Raw genomic sequence first — 17,063 nt, 5'->3', positions numbered from 1 at the left:
AGGTACGACTGTATTTGTTATCCCTTAAGATCTTTTCCCCTCACATAACTAAAGAGATGGCAAATGTGCAAAGATTTTTAATCTCTCCCAAACAGCATTTAAAAGGAGATAAATTAAAAGGTGAGCTCGTTTGCTAGTTCATACAAGTCAACTGCATTGGACAATGTTGTTCTGAGGACATGTTTCCCTCTCTACCGACAGAAAAGTGTTGGGATGGCCCCAATTGTTCAGTGTGTATCCCATACACAAATGTTACACCACAATATAGTTTATTGATTATATATTTATTAAATGTATTTTCCCAAGTTGGGATTCAAGGTGGTTTACATTTAGAACCAGCATTAAAATACAGTTTGCCCTGATAGCCCAGGGATCAGCATCATCTGCTCCTAAGTTTTCAAAGGCCAGTCTAAACAGGAAGGTCGCAGCCTGCCAGCAGAAGGATAACAAAAAAGAAGCAAGTCTAAACACTCCTTGGGGGAAATTCCACAATATGGCAGTAGCTGCAGAAAAGGCTTCCTCTCATGTCACCACTAACCATACGTCTGATGTTGATGGGACCAAGAGAAGGTGCTCACCTGAGGATCTTAGCACCTGGCCAGGTTTGTAAAGGGAGATATAATATTTACAGTAACTTGGGCCCCAAAGCCATAAAGAGCTTTAGAAGTCATAACCAGCATTTTGAATTGTCCCTGGAAATGGACCAGTTGACACATGTTGTAACCAGAATGGCAGAAAGATGCTTCCTAACACTAAGAATGGCTGAGCAACAGAGGTCATACAAATTCCTTTCCCAGGTGCTTTTAAGAATGTATTGACATTTATTGAAGGTGATTTAAAATCTCAAGAATCCTAGTTGGCTGCATGGCTCAGTCAGTTCCAACCATACAATGTAAGCTAATTTGTACAAAAACGCTGCTGATGTAAGCAGTCTACTCATGTGAGCCATATAACAAGGTTGGAGCAAAAGCAAACAAAATCAACTGCTCCCTCCTAGAACTGGAAAATGCCACTTTTCAATTCACAGAAAAGAGCAGACTATTCACATTCCCTGCTCCCATCTGTACGTCGCTCACAGAGCAGCCTTGTAAATGTCTCCCACAAGTCGTTGTTGTTGTTGTTTATTTATATCCTGCCTTTTCCCCAGACTAGGATTCAAGGCAGTTTACACAAATTAAAGCAATACAGATAAAACACCAAAGGCTAAAAATATATAAGATCGTTAAAAAGCAATTAAAATATAATAGAACTAAAAGAATATAAAAACAGATCTATTAAAATACAGAGAGTAAAAACAGCACAGCACTATTTAATAACCCTTTCCTTAAAAAAAAAAAGTCAGTCCCCAAAAGCCTGTTAGAATAAAACAGACTTCACCTGCTGGCTGAAAGACAACAAGGAGGGAGTTTCTAGTGTCTTGTCAAAACCAGTTTTCAGGAAAAAATATTCCCAACTCTATAATTTGATAGTCTATTTATTTATTTCATGAAATTTACACACCACTTGATTGGGCGGCTAAAAACAACAAGGCTCGTAAAAACAACAAAGCTCAAAGCAGTTTATAAAAGGATAAAACAAGAAAATCAAGGAAAAAAATACAACCATCCTTTAAAACATACCAAAGTTAAAATACCAAAACAGTTGTATATGTTTTCCATAGTGTTCCAGCTTGCTGTGCATTTTCAACATTACTTAAGCCAGCAAGCTCCCGTCTGTTGTTTGCTTAAGTTCCAAGAGCAACTGAAAGATGGGATTTCTGACATATATTCAGTTGTTCATTTACAACATCAGGTGCTTCTTCACCTTCACCTTTTAAACGCATTGGGCCCAGAGCCTGGGAACTGACCTTTCCTAGCAGGCTGTATTGTGGCATTACACCCATTGCCCTTTTAATTTGATTCCCAGTCGGAACATTTTTAATGCTTACAATTAACTTAATCCTTTAGAATTAAGTGTGTGCTTGTGTCCACACTGCAGAGTTTTACCTTATCAGCCTGGCGCATGTAGCAGTAGAGAATTCCTCGCATACATTTTATAGCAGAATGCTCCAGCTCATGGGTCCTTCCCTTGTCATCATCAATACGCCTGGGTGAGAGAGATAACCCGTGAAACAAATTGGAAATGCATTCAGAAGGAAGTAAAAGGTACCAGCATCCCTTTCCTGATAATTAAGTATTAAGAATGCTTTATATAGTGGCACCAGCAAACTCTGATACACTCGGGCCTTATCAACCTTGCAACAATAAAGCCAATAGCTTTTTTAAAAAAATAATAACAATAATAATCAAACACTATGTCTAGGTTTCAGGAAATGAAGTCAAATAAAGGTTGCCCACAAACTTGATACCCTTTTATTTGCTAGTTTCGATTATCATCATCATTATTTCAAGGTATTACTTGCCCTTCACCATAAGGTCTAGGGTGAGTTGCAACAATTTAGAATACAGTACTAAAAAGTTTAAAGCAAATTTTTAAGAAAGTAAATCCAAATAATTATGAATCATCAAAGGACAGGCAGAAACAATATTTTTATTTGACAAATAACTGTGACATATTGATGGTTTGCAATGTTGCTAATCATTTCTAAACAGTATGAAGTGAGCATAATGCATCAGATTCCTTCGTATTACTTCTGGGGACAGCACTGGGAAACAGGCTATTGCATCTTCTGCCTCCCGTGCCAGTATGACTCGCAGTGTCCTTACAAAAGCCTTGCCCTCTCGTTAAAAGTCTCCACCCACCTGGTGTACCTCAGTGTCATCATAGTGTTAGGAGTGGTGTCATGTGTGATTAAGGCATTAATACAGTTAGCTGTCACCTTAATACACTCAACGGATTTGCTCAGGACACTTAGAATGCCAGGAAAATTAGCTTGCAGAGTGGCATTCAGCCTTCAACATACACACAAACATACGGCTCATCCCTCCTCCTTGGCCTGTTAATGCAATTACTGTATAGCATGTGAGCTCCTTAAAATTTAATGCATTACCTGGATTACCAATGGCTCAGAAAGCGGAAACCAAAAATGACAGGAGAAAGTATGTGATGCATAGAGATATGCAGGATTAGGGAACAATGGCTGATATGCAGACTTATAGGGTTGAAAGTTCAATTGAGCCATTTTATTTGTTTATTTATTTAGAACATGCAAATCCCAGACTGAAGACCCAGAAGGCTCTCAGCGCAGTTTACAAAAAAATACACAGTACTGGGACTATCAAGTGCCAGCAAGCAAAGATGTGCCTTCATCATGGGATGAGTGAGATTAAACTGCACTGTCCCCCATTTTTGTCCCAGATGAGAGATGTCACCAGTGGAAGCTGTGGCCTAGTAGGTGGTGGCCGAAGGGTAAAACAAGGATGGGGACAGAAAATGCTGCTGGAATAATCCCTGAACCATATGGACACACCATGTTATTGACACTCCTGGTATTATCTTCTCATTAAATATAGAGGGTGGTAGTCTGCTAGTGCCTGGGAGACCAAATTTCGAATTCCAACTTGGTGATGAAGTTCATTAGCTGGCCTGGGGGCTAGTCACCATCTCTTAGCCTAACCTACCTTGAAGAGTTGGAGACGTGGGGACCATGTATGCCTCATTGGACGAAAGGTGAGATATAAATGTAATAATTAATAACAGTGCCCTGCATTAGTAAATCTCAAGCACCAGGCGAGTTAATAATCACTGTTGCTCTACTATATCGGAGGGTGGGGAAACTGAGGCTCGGGGGCTAAATGTGGGCCTCTGGGTCTCTCTATCTGGCCTTTATGACTCTCTGCAGGCCACACTCACTAGCCCCAGCTTCACACCCTTCACAAGTGTCTCTGCTTGTCAGAAATATATGTCTGTGAAGTGCAATAATCTTGCTTGCCTGGATAGAGACTGGTGTAATGTGTGCAGGTGCCAGAAACCTTCGACAAACATAGGGAACCTCTGACTTGTGAATGGGTGGAATACTGCCTTTTGTACAAAGGATCTGCATCCATTGCTCTGCCCACTTTTGCCTCTGATCCCTGCATACCACTAGCATGCACTGCCCAAAGGTTTCTACATGAAGGAATGTGATCCTTGGGCTGAAAAGGTTTCCCTCTCTCTGTGCTACATGAATGCTTTCAATCACCACAGTGTAAGAGAGTCTAAGGCCAGAACTGAGTACTGTGCAACTGTGCACTCACTTTCAGACTTATTTCAATACTACTTGTGTGAGCTGTGCAACAAAGGTGGAGAGAACACACAGGAAATCAAAGCAAAAGCTCTCAACCTAGAGTAGGGAAAGCTTCTAGGAAGATCTTGTTTCTTTTGACAACATAGAAAGAAAAAGTAACATCTGCACAAACCTTCAGATCATCGCTACCTAGTTCTGCATGAATCCCATGGGGAGAAGGAATTAAAGCTATAATGAAAGGAAGATGTCAAGGATTTCTTCCAGAGGCACAAGTAACAGAACGCAGGAGACATTCTGGCTACCTTTTATTCACCAGTTTTAATATGTTCAGTAACTGCATTTATTACTAAGTGTTTTATAATATTTTTAGAAGCAGTGGAATGAAATTAAACATATAAATTCTAAAAGCTGACATTTCTATCTTGTAATTAAATGGAACTCCTTAGGAGGTACTTTGCTGGTTAAGAACCTTTGGGTTTTGATTTGCAGTTACCAAGGGTACTTCAGACAGAGCTGTCATTAAAAAAAAGAGAATAGGACAGGCTTTTAAAAGGTGAGTAGGCTCACCAAGAGAAAAAAAACAGTCTGAGGAATCAAACAGTAGCAAATGAATATTTCAAGAGAAGGCACTGATAGAGCTATCCAGCTTTCAAAAACAACAAAGTCTAAGTTTAAACCAGGAAGAAAAAAAGATTTCATTGGCATATAAGTTCTTTGGCACAGAGATCATCCACACTTGATGCAAAGTCTGTGCAGGAAAACAAAATTATAATTAGCTCTTCAATGAAAATCTAGCAGAGCTAGAGCAATGCTCAAGAAGAAGAAGAAATTATCTCCCTACTGTGTGATGCTGACTGGATATAGAAGTAAATTATTCAGCATTCCCAAGTCATTTTTCTTCCCTCATAAATATATCAGTTAAACTAACACCACCTTCCTGTGTATCACACATTAGAAAAAGAATGCAGAGTTTGATGACCACAGGGAAGCAGTATTTTAAGGAAATAAACACCTTTTCGAATGAACCATAAAGAAATTTTCAAGCATTAACCCAATCGTTCTTCATATCAACAAATTCCTTGGTTGTTGTAGAATGGTTTACCCCTGCCTAAGCTGTACTGGAAGCAAAAGCAAAATCTTCCCAGAAGTCCATTAAAGCACACAATATTCTTGAACAGGTCATTGCTAATGTATGGGTGTTTTATTTTTAAAAAACCCACAGACACCACCCAAAACTACAGGCAGATGCAAAAAAAGACATGGTTGTATCCAATGTTGTGCGAAATTAAAGTAACTTAGCAGTATACTTGTTCTGCTAGTGAAATGTTTTGCACTAGCAGAACTCAGATGCACAAGAGAATGCATAAGAAGGGTACTTGTGATTTGTTAACTTTACTGTGCAACAGATCGCACAATCAATTTGGGGATGGGCCATAGTTCAGCAGTAGAACATCTGCTTTGCATGCAGAATGTCACCGGTTCAATCCTGGCATCTCAAGGTAGAGCTGGGGGAGACTCTTGCCTGAAATCCCGGAGAGCTGCTGCTAAGTTAGTGTAAACATACTGAGTTAGATGGATCACCAGTACAACTGTTGCACTGGGTTCCTCTGTTGCACAACATTAGAATTCACCTGTCCACTAGCAGACACAGAATATTGAGCTATAGCCATTGCATACAGAGTGTGGAAATTGTTTCAGTGTAGCTTTTGCACCATATAGGTAACATCCTTCAGGCCATGTGAAAAGAGTTCACACTGTGGCTTCTCCACATACCATCACAGTGACAGTTTCTGGGAGTGGAGATGCTGACATGGGGAGGAGTCACTGCAGTGATCTAGAGATTTGATCCCATGCCAATAAGGTAATGTGAGAAAGGCCTTTAATATTCATTTGCATTCCTTTATGGATATGAGAACACTATCTGAAACTTGAACCAGAGACTCCAGGCAGTGCTGACCTTCCTGAAAAGGCTCAAATCTTTGAAATGGCAGCAGGTAAAGGGCATACTGGACTCCCACTTTAAACCCTGACAGTGGTACTGAAAATCTGACATTTGAAATAAAGTACAAAATTCATGAACTGCAATAGGGCATGACCTCAAATAATTAAATAAATGTTAAAAGGGATTAATAATTCAGTGGGAAGCATGAGCAAAACCATAGTGGTAAAGCTCTGGATACAAACCACACTTGAATCCCCAAAATGGTACATGCATAACTTCTTCAATATGAAGGCATCCTTCAAAGAACATGAAGGTCGAACCTATTTAAATGAGTAGGTAGTGGGAATTGGAAGAGGAAATTATGTCTATAAAAATGATACTGTGAATGGCACCAGATATTTAATCAACCACTAAATGAGGCTGGAGCTTCCAAAACCATATATGCTGATTTTGAACACTGAATGTAAAACGTAAATTAAAATGATACCAAATGACAAGTGTGCATTATACCATGCTAAAGAAGATTTTGATTGAAAATTATTAAAGTTTGAAAATACTCCTAACTTGAGGTAGGGGAATTTCCTTTAAGTGTAAATTAGAGTAAATTGGACAAAGATAACAGGTGAACTACTAGATTAAAAGTGCATTTTAAGAGTTTGCAGAGAAAGTTATATTTTTTAAAAATAATAAAAATGACAATCTATTTCTGAGGGAAGTGTTGAAATATGTGCCTGAAGACCTCAAATTCTTCCAAATTAAAAATCAAAATTGTACAGTTAAAATTAGGTGAACGAAATCACCTGCCCACATCTGCCAAAATGACACACCATTTCAGAGGACCCACAGGAACTCAAGTTTAGCTGCAGGTCAGGGGTGGGAACCACAGGCAGTTCCAGCTGAGACAGATACGCAGGAAAAATAGAATATTATCCTCCCAGCCTATGGAGGTCAATCAAAAATTTGATAACTTTCCACAGGCTGGCAGAATGAAGGGAAAACACTAGATTATGTGTTTTCCCTTCACTCTACCAGCCTCCCAAAGGCAGTTGCCTGCCCTCGGGACGGAGTGCTTGATCTAACTTCTTGGACAGGATAAATTTGAAAAAATTAGAGACCAACTAAGTTTGTTCTGGTGCATGCACACGAAAGCTTATACCCAGAACAAACTTAGTTGGTCTCTAAGGTGCTACTGAACTTATTTATTTATTTATTTATTTATTTATTTCGTTTGCGTCAGCCCAACATGGCTACCTACTTGATTCTTGGACAGGGAAAGTCACATAACTAAAAAGGTTTCAAAATTATGTTTCCAGGAGAGTACACATAATCTCTTCTAGCCGTTCTGGAAAATGCTCATGAAAAGTAGCATGGCCAGACTGAGTGTTAGGCCAACACAATGGAGAATTTAGAACTACTGTCTTGTCTGTGAAACAAAAAAAGGAAGTTGTCTCTTCTAGGAAGACAGGAACACAGAAGTGTTAAAAGGCATACAAAAAACAAGAACACAGAAGCATTGGTAAAAGGTACATGTAGCAGGTTTCAAATCCCAAGTGATCACCAGTAAATCCAAACATGACATGAAACCAACAGCCATTGTGTCTAAAAGCACACTGGTATTCAGGGCTTTAGATGCATTTAAAACCTCTAGAAATCCATAAAAGCTCATGGGTCAGAGGAAACAGAGGACTGCATAACATGTTGTGGAGAAACAAGCTTTTAAGCAGCCACTGTGGGATACCCAGACAATAATTCAGCTGTATGTGTGAACACAAGACACACTGATTTCAATCATTTAATCATGGGCATTTTACCTCAGGCAAAAACCTGTGCCCTCCCACAGATATTTGTACTTGTGACAACAGCTCCCACTTTGTGCTTCCACACATGGCTAATGTAAGGGTGCACACCATTTTGCTTTACAGTTTGCATTACCTAACAGAATTAAAAAGCTGAAAGATGAATAGCTTAGCCAAATCAAATCTCTGATGATGTGTGGACCACTGATCCTCCAGAGTGCGCGCTCTCTCTCTCTCTCTCTCTCTCTCTCTGCTTCTGGGCTCATCCACACTTCCACTTGTCCAACCACTTTCCCCTGGTGAAAGCCGCTCTTTACTGCTGAATGAGAGCAAATGTCATTCATGTTTTCTGCAGATTGATGTTTGTTCCAATTCAGCAGCAAATAGTGGGTTTTCCCAGGGAAAGTGGCAGGGCAAATGGAAAACCGCTCAGACCCGTGCCTAGAAAAGGAGAAGCAGGAAACCTGTAAGACCTGTGCTTTCTAGGCATGGGGCAAATGAAGTTTGAATGACACCCTCCTTGCACAACCACACATGTACTTTCTCAAGCTGAAGATGGAAGGCATGCAGAGAAGGGACTCTTGTCAAGCGTTCAAAATCCATGAAGGAAACATATTAGAGGTCCACAAACTCATTTCCTAATGGCTCTTCCAGTTTCTCTCAGACTTTTTAATCCATGGGATCAGTCCCCAGCCCAGCTTTAGTTGCTTCTAGCTCTTCCTCTTCTCTCCCAAAAGTTGCAATGAACACAAGAAGAGCCTCACTGCATCAGACTCAGTGGTCCAATATCTGGTTTCCCAGTGGCCAAACCAATGTCCTCTGGAAAGCTGACAAGGACTTCCTCATCTGCTCTAACCTCTCAACACTACCTTTTTGCTGTGCTCTCCTCCAGCCTTAGAATGCTCTGACCCAAATAACTCCACCTGCAGCAGCTCAGGCCCACCAATTCCCCAAGGCACAATCCTATGCTGCCCTGGGAGTGTCTGAAAAAAAGAACCATCTAGGTGAAGTCAATGAGATGGTTCCTTCTCACATGAATGCCACTCATCCTCCAACATTCTTTGGCAAGAAACCATCTTATTGGTCCTGCCTGAGTGACTCATTCATTTTCAGAGCAGAAGACCTCATAGGGTAGCAGCTCCAATACTACTACAGCTGTGAATTAGTCCTCTGAACTGCTTCAAAGGAAAACAAACTACCAAACTTGGGAAAGGTATGCTAGAGCCCTTGCACAGCTCAATTATCATCCTATGCATTTCATTTCGTTAACTTCTGTTCCATACTTTATACACCTGGGGAGGTAATTTGGTTTGAATTAAAATTATAGTTAAAATAGATCCTATTTTATAGATGAAAAATATTTATTGAACACTGATGCACTGTAAAACTAATTCATATTTTAAAGTATTCTCACTAGTTACTATGGTAACACCACCCTGTAATGAATCTTTCTATAGCTACAATTGCTCATCATTTATAATTTAGACAGTTTCATCATATTTAATTATGCAATGTAGTAAAGTATCATACATTAATTATGATACATTTATTTCTGCTTTCCATTTGATATGTTCATCTCCTTTTTCAAGACTGAGTTGTTTTCCATTATTTCAATTTGCCATTAATTTCTGAATTCTAGCACCAAGGCACCACTAAAGATATCCAATGAGCCAAAATCACACAAAACAACAACTTTCAACTATGTGTAGACAACAAAGCTGTTTTTATTCATTCTTACATAGGTGGAAGAATTAACAGCAGGAACTGCACAAGGACACATTTTGACTCAAAAGTTTTAGCAGGTTCTGTTCAGAAATACATTGTTTGGGTTAACACAATGGGCTACAGGTGGAGGACACCACAACTGAATGTGAACCCACCTAAGAATGCAAACATAAACACCTGCAAAACAAACAAACAAACAAAGCCCTCTAAGGTACCTGGGGGAAATGTTCTATTTATTTATTTCATAAATTATATTTTGATTTTCACGAACATATCCTCACAAAGTAGTATACATGATACATTAGTTATACAACAAACAAAAAAACCAATTTAAACCTTTTAAACACTCATACGACACAATCATAACCAAATCCACTCAAAGGAAAGTACTGCTGAATACAACTGGACCAAAACACTGGTTAAGAATTCTGCTTAGGTGAGGAACCTGCTTAACCAAATTTAACACTGGTGCCAATGTATCTCCTATGTGTAAGGCTGGGGAAAGAGTGTGCCCATTTCCCATCTCTTGATTGTGGCAAAGGCAGCACCCTTTGCCACATTTTCACGTGGAGGAAATAGTCAGGAAGCCTACATGGAAGGAATGGAAGCCTAAATTTTAGTTAGTCAGAAAGCCTAACTAAAAACTGTGCTGTTTTGTTAGCCGTGACCCCCGCTAATTGATTTATGGACCTCAATTAGCGATTTATTGCTGCCCGGCACGCTTCCACTCCGGCACTTCTCCGTCACGGTTCAGCAGAGCTTCGCACAGCGATGTAAAACTGTCACCAACTTGACTCAGCTTTCAGACAAACACACAGAGTCCCGTTTGTCTCTATACAGCTTTTATTTCCAACATTTCTCAGGAATTTCCAGGACTAGTTGCAGCCATCACAGCACTACGTCCTTTTCCCCACAGCTCACATAGTGGGACTGGCAAATCTTGCCCAAGCTCCTCCCGAGCTTCTAAAAGTGACGTCAGAATGGTGTAGCATCCTGGGAGAAGCTTAACCCGTTAAGTTCCAGCTCCAACACCCCCCCTTGCTGCACCTTCTGACGAGACCCTTTTGAGTTCAACACCTTCCCTTTTGCCTTGTGCTCCTTCCCAGCATCTTTCCCAGGCACCTGTTGAACCCCTTCAACACTCCCAGAATCACACTGTGCGACACTTTTCCACGCACCTGTGATCTGATACCCTACTGACCCATTAGAGCCAGCAGTTGTGTCTTCTCCGTCAGACTCTTCCCCCTCTGACTTGACAACCCGTCCGTGAGCTTTCTCCATTACCGGAGATGAAGCCTCACACCTGGACACTCCTTTCACAACCCTTGGAGATGCCCAAACCTGCCCTGAACCCTGAACCTGGATCTGGTCCCCATCACCGGGATCTGAACCCTGATTCTGGACCTTATCCCCATCACTGGGTTCAGCCACAGCCTCCCTTCTCCCTTGAGAAGACTTTGCACCCGTCACCTGGTGACGTATTTCCTTTTCCTTGAAAAATTCCTCCAGAGCAGACCCAGTAAACTGTGACCCTCGGTCGCTCTTGAACCCTTGCACCCTGGTGGAGAACCTTAGTTCCACCTCCGCAACCCTATCCTGGAACAGTTGCGCCACCTCCCCCTGTGATTTGAGAGAGAAACACCAGCCAACCTGGCTGTGGTTACCTGTCAGCGACAGCACATACCTGGCCCCACCCAGACTCTCAGACCTCTTGGGTCCTGACAGATCTGTGTAAACCAGCTCAAAGGGCTCTTTGGTTAACCTCCCAAACCCGGGAAAACCAAGCACCTTTGCACCTTTGCATGCCCTGCACCCTTGGGACCTCCTCCCACATTTCCGGAGCTTGTACCCTTTTGTGCACCTGTGCAACTTTTGCACATCTTTGGGAACCTTAGCACACTGCGCCTGTGCTTTTTCAGCATTCCCACCACCCTCCAGAGGTGACTCCAGAACAAAGACGTTGTTCTCCCTCTGCATGTTGACCCGTTGTCTCCCTCCTCTGAAAATGGAACAGGTGTCATTCTCAGAACAAGCATTGTATCCCTGCTTCATTAGAGCTGATACAGATAAAAGACAACACTTCAGTCCCGGCACAACGTTGATTTTTCGCTCCTCCTGTGAAGTAGAGGAAAACACGTTAGCCATACCACAGACTGGCTTTTGTGTTCCGTCTGTGAACCTAACAGTCATCCCTGTTAAAACAGCCCTGCATTTCCGCAGCTTCCCAGCAGATGTCTCTGGAATCAAATTGCAATTAGCAGCAGAGCCAATAACAAAACTTTGCTCTGTCCTTGTCTCTTCCTGGCACCTGGCACGTACACCAGCCTCAGTCCCGCGCCTGGTTGTTTTTCCAGACCGGTTGCCATGGTAACCCGACTGGTTCCCATGAGATTTCAGCAGTTTGACCTTGGCAACATCCTGCCTTTTCTCTCTGCTCCGGTGGGGGCAATCTCGCCGCAGATGTCCCGGAGCTTTGCACACGTAGCAACGACGAACTCCAGTGGAAAAACACTGCCTGGGGCTCCCAGCTGGCTTGGCCTTCCTCCTTCTGGAACGGCGCCTCCCACCAGCCTCGCCCCCCCCTGAAGCCGCTCTCCGCTCCAGCAGGTTCAGTGGAAAACTTTTCAAACTTGCCTTTGGAACTTTCCGCCCCCCCGACATGCTCACCAGCACTCCTTGAGGCTGAATCATCAGGAACAGGGGCTCCAGCCATCTTTAGGCTTTTGTAGTCCTTCCCCAGGGCTCTGGCCTCCTGCTGAAGCTTCACAGCAAACACAGCAGTACATTTCCAAGCGCCAATAGTCCCTTTGCCCCCCCCTCTGGGGCCCACAGCCTTTCACAGCTGTGCACCGGCTCTCACGTAGGTGATCAGCGCCATCTTGTCTTTCTGTTCTGAAGCAGCCATCTCCCGGCCCTTGTTTTCCGCCTCCAGCCTCACAAACACCCTGGAGCGCTGAACGGCCTCTGGCTTCCTGGCACCCAGAACAGTAGACTTCAGATCAGCAGCCAGGTTGCCCAACTTCTTAAAGTGAGCCTCCCACAGTTCTCCAAGACCTGGCAGCCTGCCATCTTCCCCCGGGGCCCAGCGTACTCACGTAAACAACCAGCCGCTCTTCGGCTCCCGGTTTAGCAGATCAGCGCCCCTGCCTCACAACTCCAGGCAGAACTTCAAGCTGGCATCAGCATCGCCGTCAGCTTGCCTTCAAACGTTAGACACAGCCCCAAGCTCTCTGCAGCTTTTTTCAGCTTGCTTGCCTGCTTGCCTCAGATTCCGGCCTCCCGTTCTCCAAAAGCGCCCCAAGCTGTACTCACAAGATTTCCAGCTCCCCTGGCGTGGAGAAACGATTCTGCAGCTGCCCTCGGCTCCTGGCTCCTCAGCAGTCCTCTGCGTTTTTCAGCCAGCCGCTTTTCTTAGCTCCGCAGCTCTGCTTGCCTCTTAACACCAGGCAAAAAGCAACCACCGTCTCCTGCCGGCCCCCTGCTCGACACCGCAGATTCACAGCTCCCGCGACAGTTTTACAAGCGGTAATTTAGGACCCATAACCTGTGCTGTTTTGTTAGCCGTGACCCCCGCTAATTGATTTATGGACCTCAATTAGCGATTTATTGCTGCCCGGCACGCTTCCACTCCGGCACTTCTCCGTCACGGTTCAGCAGAGCTTCGCACAGCGATGTAAAACTGTCACCAACTTGACTCAGCTTTCAGACAAACACACAGAGTCCCGTTTGTCTCTATACAGCTTTTATTTCCAACATTTCTCAGGAATTTCCAGGACTAGTTGCAGCCATCACAGCACTACGTCCTTTTCCCCACAGCTCACATAGTGGGACTGGCAAATCTTGCCCAAGCTCCTCCCGAGCTTCTAAAAGTGACGTCAGAATGGTGTAGCATCCTGGGAGAAGCTTAACCCGTTAAGTTCCAGCTCCAACAAAAACTACATGGAAGGAATGAGGTGAAGACTTCTGGAAGCTGAATCATTCTAATGAAGAGGCAGAGGACATGCAGTGGCACTTGTAGTAGAAAGCCAGAGGATGATCAAGTCAGATTAGTCTGCAGACATTAATGCCTGCCTATTCTACTAATGTGCCCAATGTAATAGGTATATCTGCCAAGTGTGGGAGGGACCAAAGCTCAGCGGTAGAGCACATGTGCTGCATGCAGAAGGTCCAAAATGCAACCCTCAGCATCTCAAGTGAAAAGGATCCAGCAGAAAAGCGCGCAAAAGATCTCTGCTTAAGACCCTGGCAAGCTACTGCCAAACAGAGCAGGCAAACCTGGGCAAATAGTTTGACTGGGTGTAAGACCAGGTCACACATATATGTACCACTAGTTCACACAAGCTATTTGCACTAGTTCTCCCCTACCCAGATGCTTAGGTTTTCCTATAGGAAAGTATCCCCACACACAAGACACACAGAAAGGATTGAAATTGAAGCAATTCTGTAGCGCTGCAAGACTATGATTAGAAAATCAAGTGCTAGTTATTAGGGTTTTCAAAAGCTTTCTTTTCCTTCTAAGAAAATGAATTATTGGAGTGTTTTTAAAATTAATATTATTGTTACATAGAGAGTGCCAATATTTGACAGACAAGGCAGCTCTATTTGCTGAAACAGCCTCTATAATTAAGGATGGGGGAGAAATTGGGGTCAGTTTTTGATGACTGGCATGGAGCTCTGCTGATCAAATAATTTCAATGTATAATAATGATGTACATTAATTACATAAATTAACTGTTTTATTCAGTTGTAAAAGAGTTTAATGGGTGTTTTGAGTTATTTGGGTATTTTCAAATATTACTTTTGAATGTTTTATTATTGGATGTCTACTGCTGTGAGTCTGCATAGTTTAGCTACTTGGTGCTTACTGAAATGGTCTCAAGAATGACTCAAGAAACTGAAAATGAGGAAAGGCAACATGACTTTTTAGATTCAGATTGCCAAGCCAACAATCAGCTATGTGAGAATGACCGCTACTGCTTACAGAAGCCAAGGTAGTTGACCTTAATGATTTTCCATGGATAAAAGTGATACTAAAATCTAGTGATGAGATTCTGGGTTGCTAAGATTTGCAGGGCAGAAGACAATGATTATAATACAACAACCTGAGACATAGTGCATATAAATTTTACAAAACTTTGTGGTGGCTGCCCACCCCCACTCCATTGACACAAATGCCTTTTTAGCATAAGAAGGAAGGAAGGCTGGTCACTAAACATTTTAGTGGACTAATAACTTAAGTGCATTGGACCACACAAACAAGAACTCATCCATTTTTACCTGTATGCAAGTGCCAAGGCCCAGGCGCAGGCAGCGCAGTAAAGACTGTCATGTACTTTTGCCCTTTGGTTGTCACCCAGTGTTTTTGTAGGAAAGAGGCCAGTGGTTGGACTTTGGAAAAGTAACACTGTTGACTTGACTGCCAAGATAAACAACAATTATTACTATTACTTCAAATTTATTCCAGTTTCGGAAAGTACAGTATTTTTAAACAAAGGAATACGACCTGCAAAAACCAGATAACATGGAAAAGGAAAAGTGAGAAAAAATAAATAAGTTAATGATGTTGCAAGGAAAAAGATGCACATACAAAACTGAATGTCAGTTTTCACCATTTCCCCATGTTTCTCTATTGTTTTTTCTTTGTGCCTTTTGCTCTGGATCTGTTCTTGGCAACATCTGTTGACTGCTGTTCCTAGGCTTTGTCTACACTACAAAAAGCAGTTTAACTGTGATAGCATCCCCTCAAGGAACCCTGAGGACACTAGTTCTATGAGATGCCTAGAGAATGCTATCACAGAATTTTCAGTCCCTGAACAAAGCTACAACTCCCAGTTCCTTTGGAACTCTGCATGGAAACAAACTGCCATTATACCACATATTTTAGCATACCCCAACACCTAATAAGAGGCAAAATCCTCCTTAACACTTGCTCATCCTGCCCAGTAGCAAAAAAAAAAAATCTTTTACAATGCGTCAGGTGCAGAGTTGGCCATGTCTATGTCTGTTTTATCCAGTTTGTGTTTCTAGTTTAATGTAATCTTACTATCCTATTTATAACACCTTTAGTTTAGATTCTTCCACTTTTTATGCTTTATAGAGAGTTTAGTTATTGAACAATCACATTCAGAGCATTATACTGGTACCTCAGAACAGAATACTAAAGAAATGCCCTTCCATGTGAAAGCTATTTATGGTTCAATTATGGCTTCTGGGGGGGAAATTAAAATAAAAATCTTTTTTACTCTGTGGATAGTCTTCAGTTCCTTCTCTCTTTACAAGTAAACTTTTTTTCAGTATTTATATAAAATGCCTACAAGCAATGAAAACCATAAATTTTAATTATTCTCAAGGAAGTTCTACCAATAGTATTTTAAAGTTTATTTTAACTAGGCTAGAGGTTCCAAGAACAGCCCATTACTACTTTAGAAGGTCATTTTATAACTTCTATATTGGGAGACAGATGAAAAACAATGATGGATTTATTTAATGTAATATAGAATGTAAAATGAACTGGAATCATGCTCAGAGAAGGAAAAACATGTTTGTCTGAATATGCTGTTTCTCAAATAATAACAACTTCATCATTACAACTGGGCTCCAAAGAGCTTCTTGTGCTATCTGAATTGCAGAAACAGATGCCCAATTTCTTCTGATTTCCTCCTCTGCTTGTAGCCCCTCCTGCCACAACACCATGTCCCATATCACCATTGGGAGTAACTTGGGGTGGGATGCAATCCACTGCACTGAGAAGAAAGAGGCAAAAAAGCCCTGCAGTCCTTGATGTTATTTCCCTAGGAGCACTCGTGTTTCATTGCTTTATCACAACATCCAAGTGGGTATTGTCACAATTTCACAACGCCACATGTCAAAGGAGCCAAGACTGGTAGCAAAAAAAAAAGGTGGCAGGCACACCACAGTCATCCTGGCTTGCCAAAGGAGAGAGAAATTGTTGCAACCAATTGAAGCTGTCCATCACTGTAGTGGACACCGTAATCTGGCCACAACAGCTACCAAGCACAATAAGTCAGCAGACCTGTCTGCTCAGAATTCCCCCCACCGTCTCTCTTTATCTGACCTGCCATAATAAAAAATGAACATTCATTTAAAATATTTTGAACTTTAAGATACGAATTCTTTATATTTGAACTTTGCCAGCTGGGTCACTCAAGTGAAGGCACTTCATCCTAGAGTAGGCTGTCAATTATGAATAATTATGAAATGACGGCATTTATAATTATGAATAATTTTGAATAATTATGAATACTTTTGAATAATTATGAAAAGGATAGCAAAGAGCAGTAAAGTTAGCCATTGCCAAGTTTTAGAATTTAAACTGGATGGTCTGTGTGAGAAGCTCTACTTGAAGGTAGTGTTGTACACACTGTACAAGTGCATCTGCTTGACTGTTTGATGTTGCACTGTCATTGCTTATTTT

General features: G+C 41.9%; 1 protein-coding gene across 9 annotated transcripts in view; it reads right to left on the bottom strand.

Annotated features, from left to right (window-relative positions):
• The window catches only part of PHKB (phosphorylase kinase regulatory subunit beta), a 139,042-nt gene that overhangs the window by 99,910 nt on the left and 22,069 nt on the right, over nt 1-17,063 (bottom strand). For all 9 annotated transcript variants that reach the window (XM_083513565.1, XM_083513566.1, XM_083513573.1 and 6 more), the window contains 2 exons: nt 14,906-15,044; nt 1,986-2,085 (listed from right to left, as the gene is read on the bottom strand). In XM_083513565.1, the coding sequence (XP_083369691.1) occupies nt 1,986-2,085; nt 14,906-15,044 (239 nt within the window). The remainder of the gene's footprint in view (nt 1-1,985; nt 2,086-14,905; nt 15,045-17,063) is intronic.

This window comes from Podarcis liolepis (assembly GCF_965112155.1).
Source record: "Podarcis liolepis genome assembly, chromosome: 7".
Classification (NCBI taxonomy): Eukaryota; Metazoa; Chordata; class Lepidosauria; order Squamata; family Lacertidae; genus Podarcis; species Podarcis liolepis.
The sequence above is the reverse complement of the archived record's forward strand: the minus strand, read 5'-3'. Positions and strand labels throughout refer to the sequence as shown.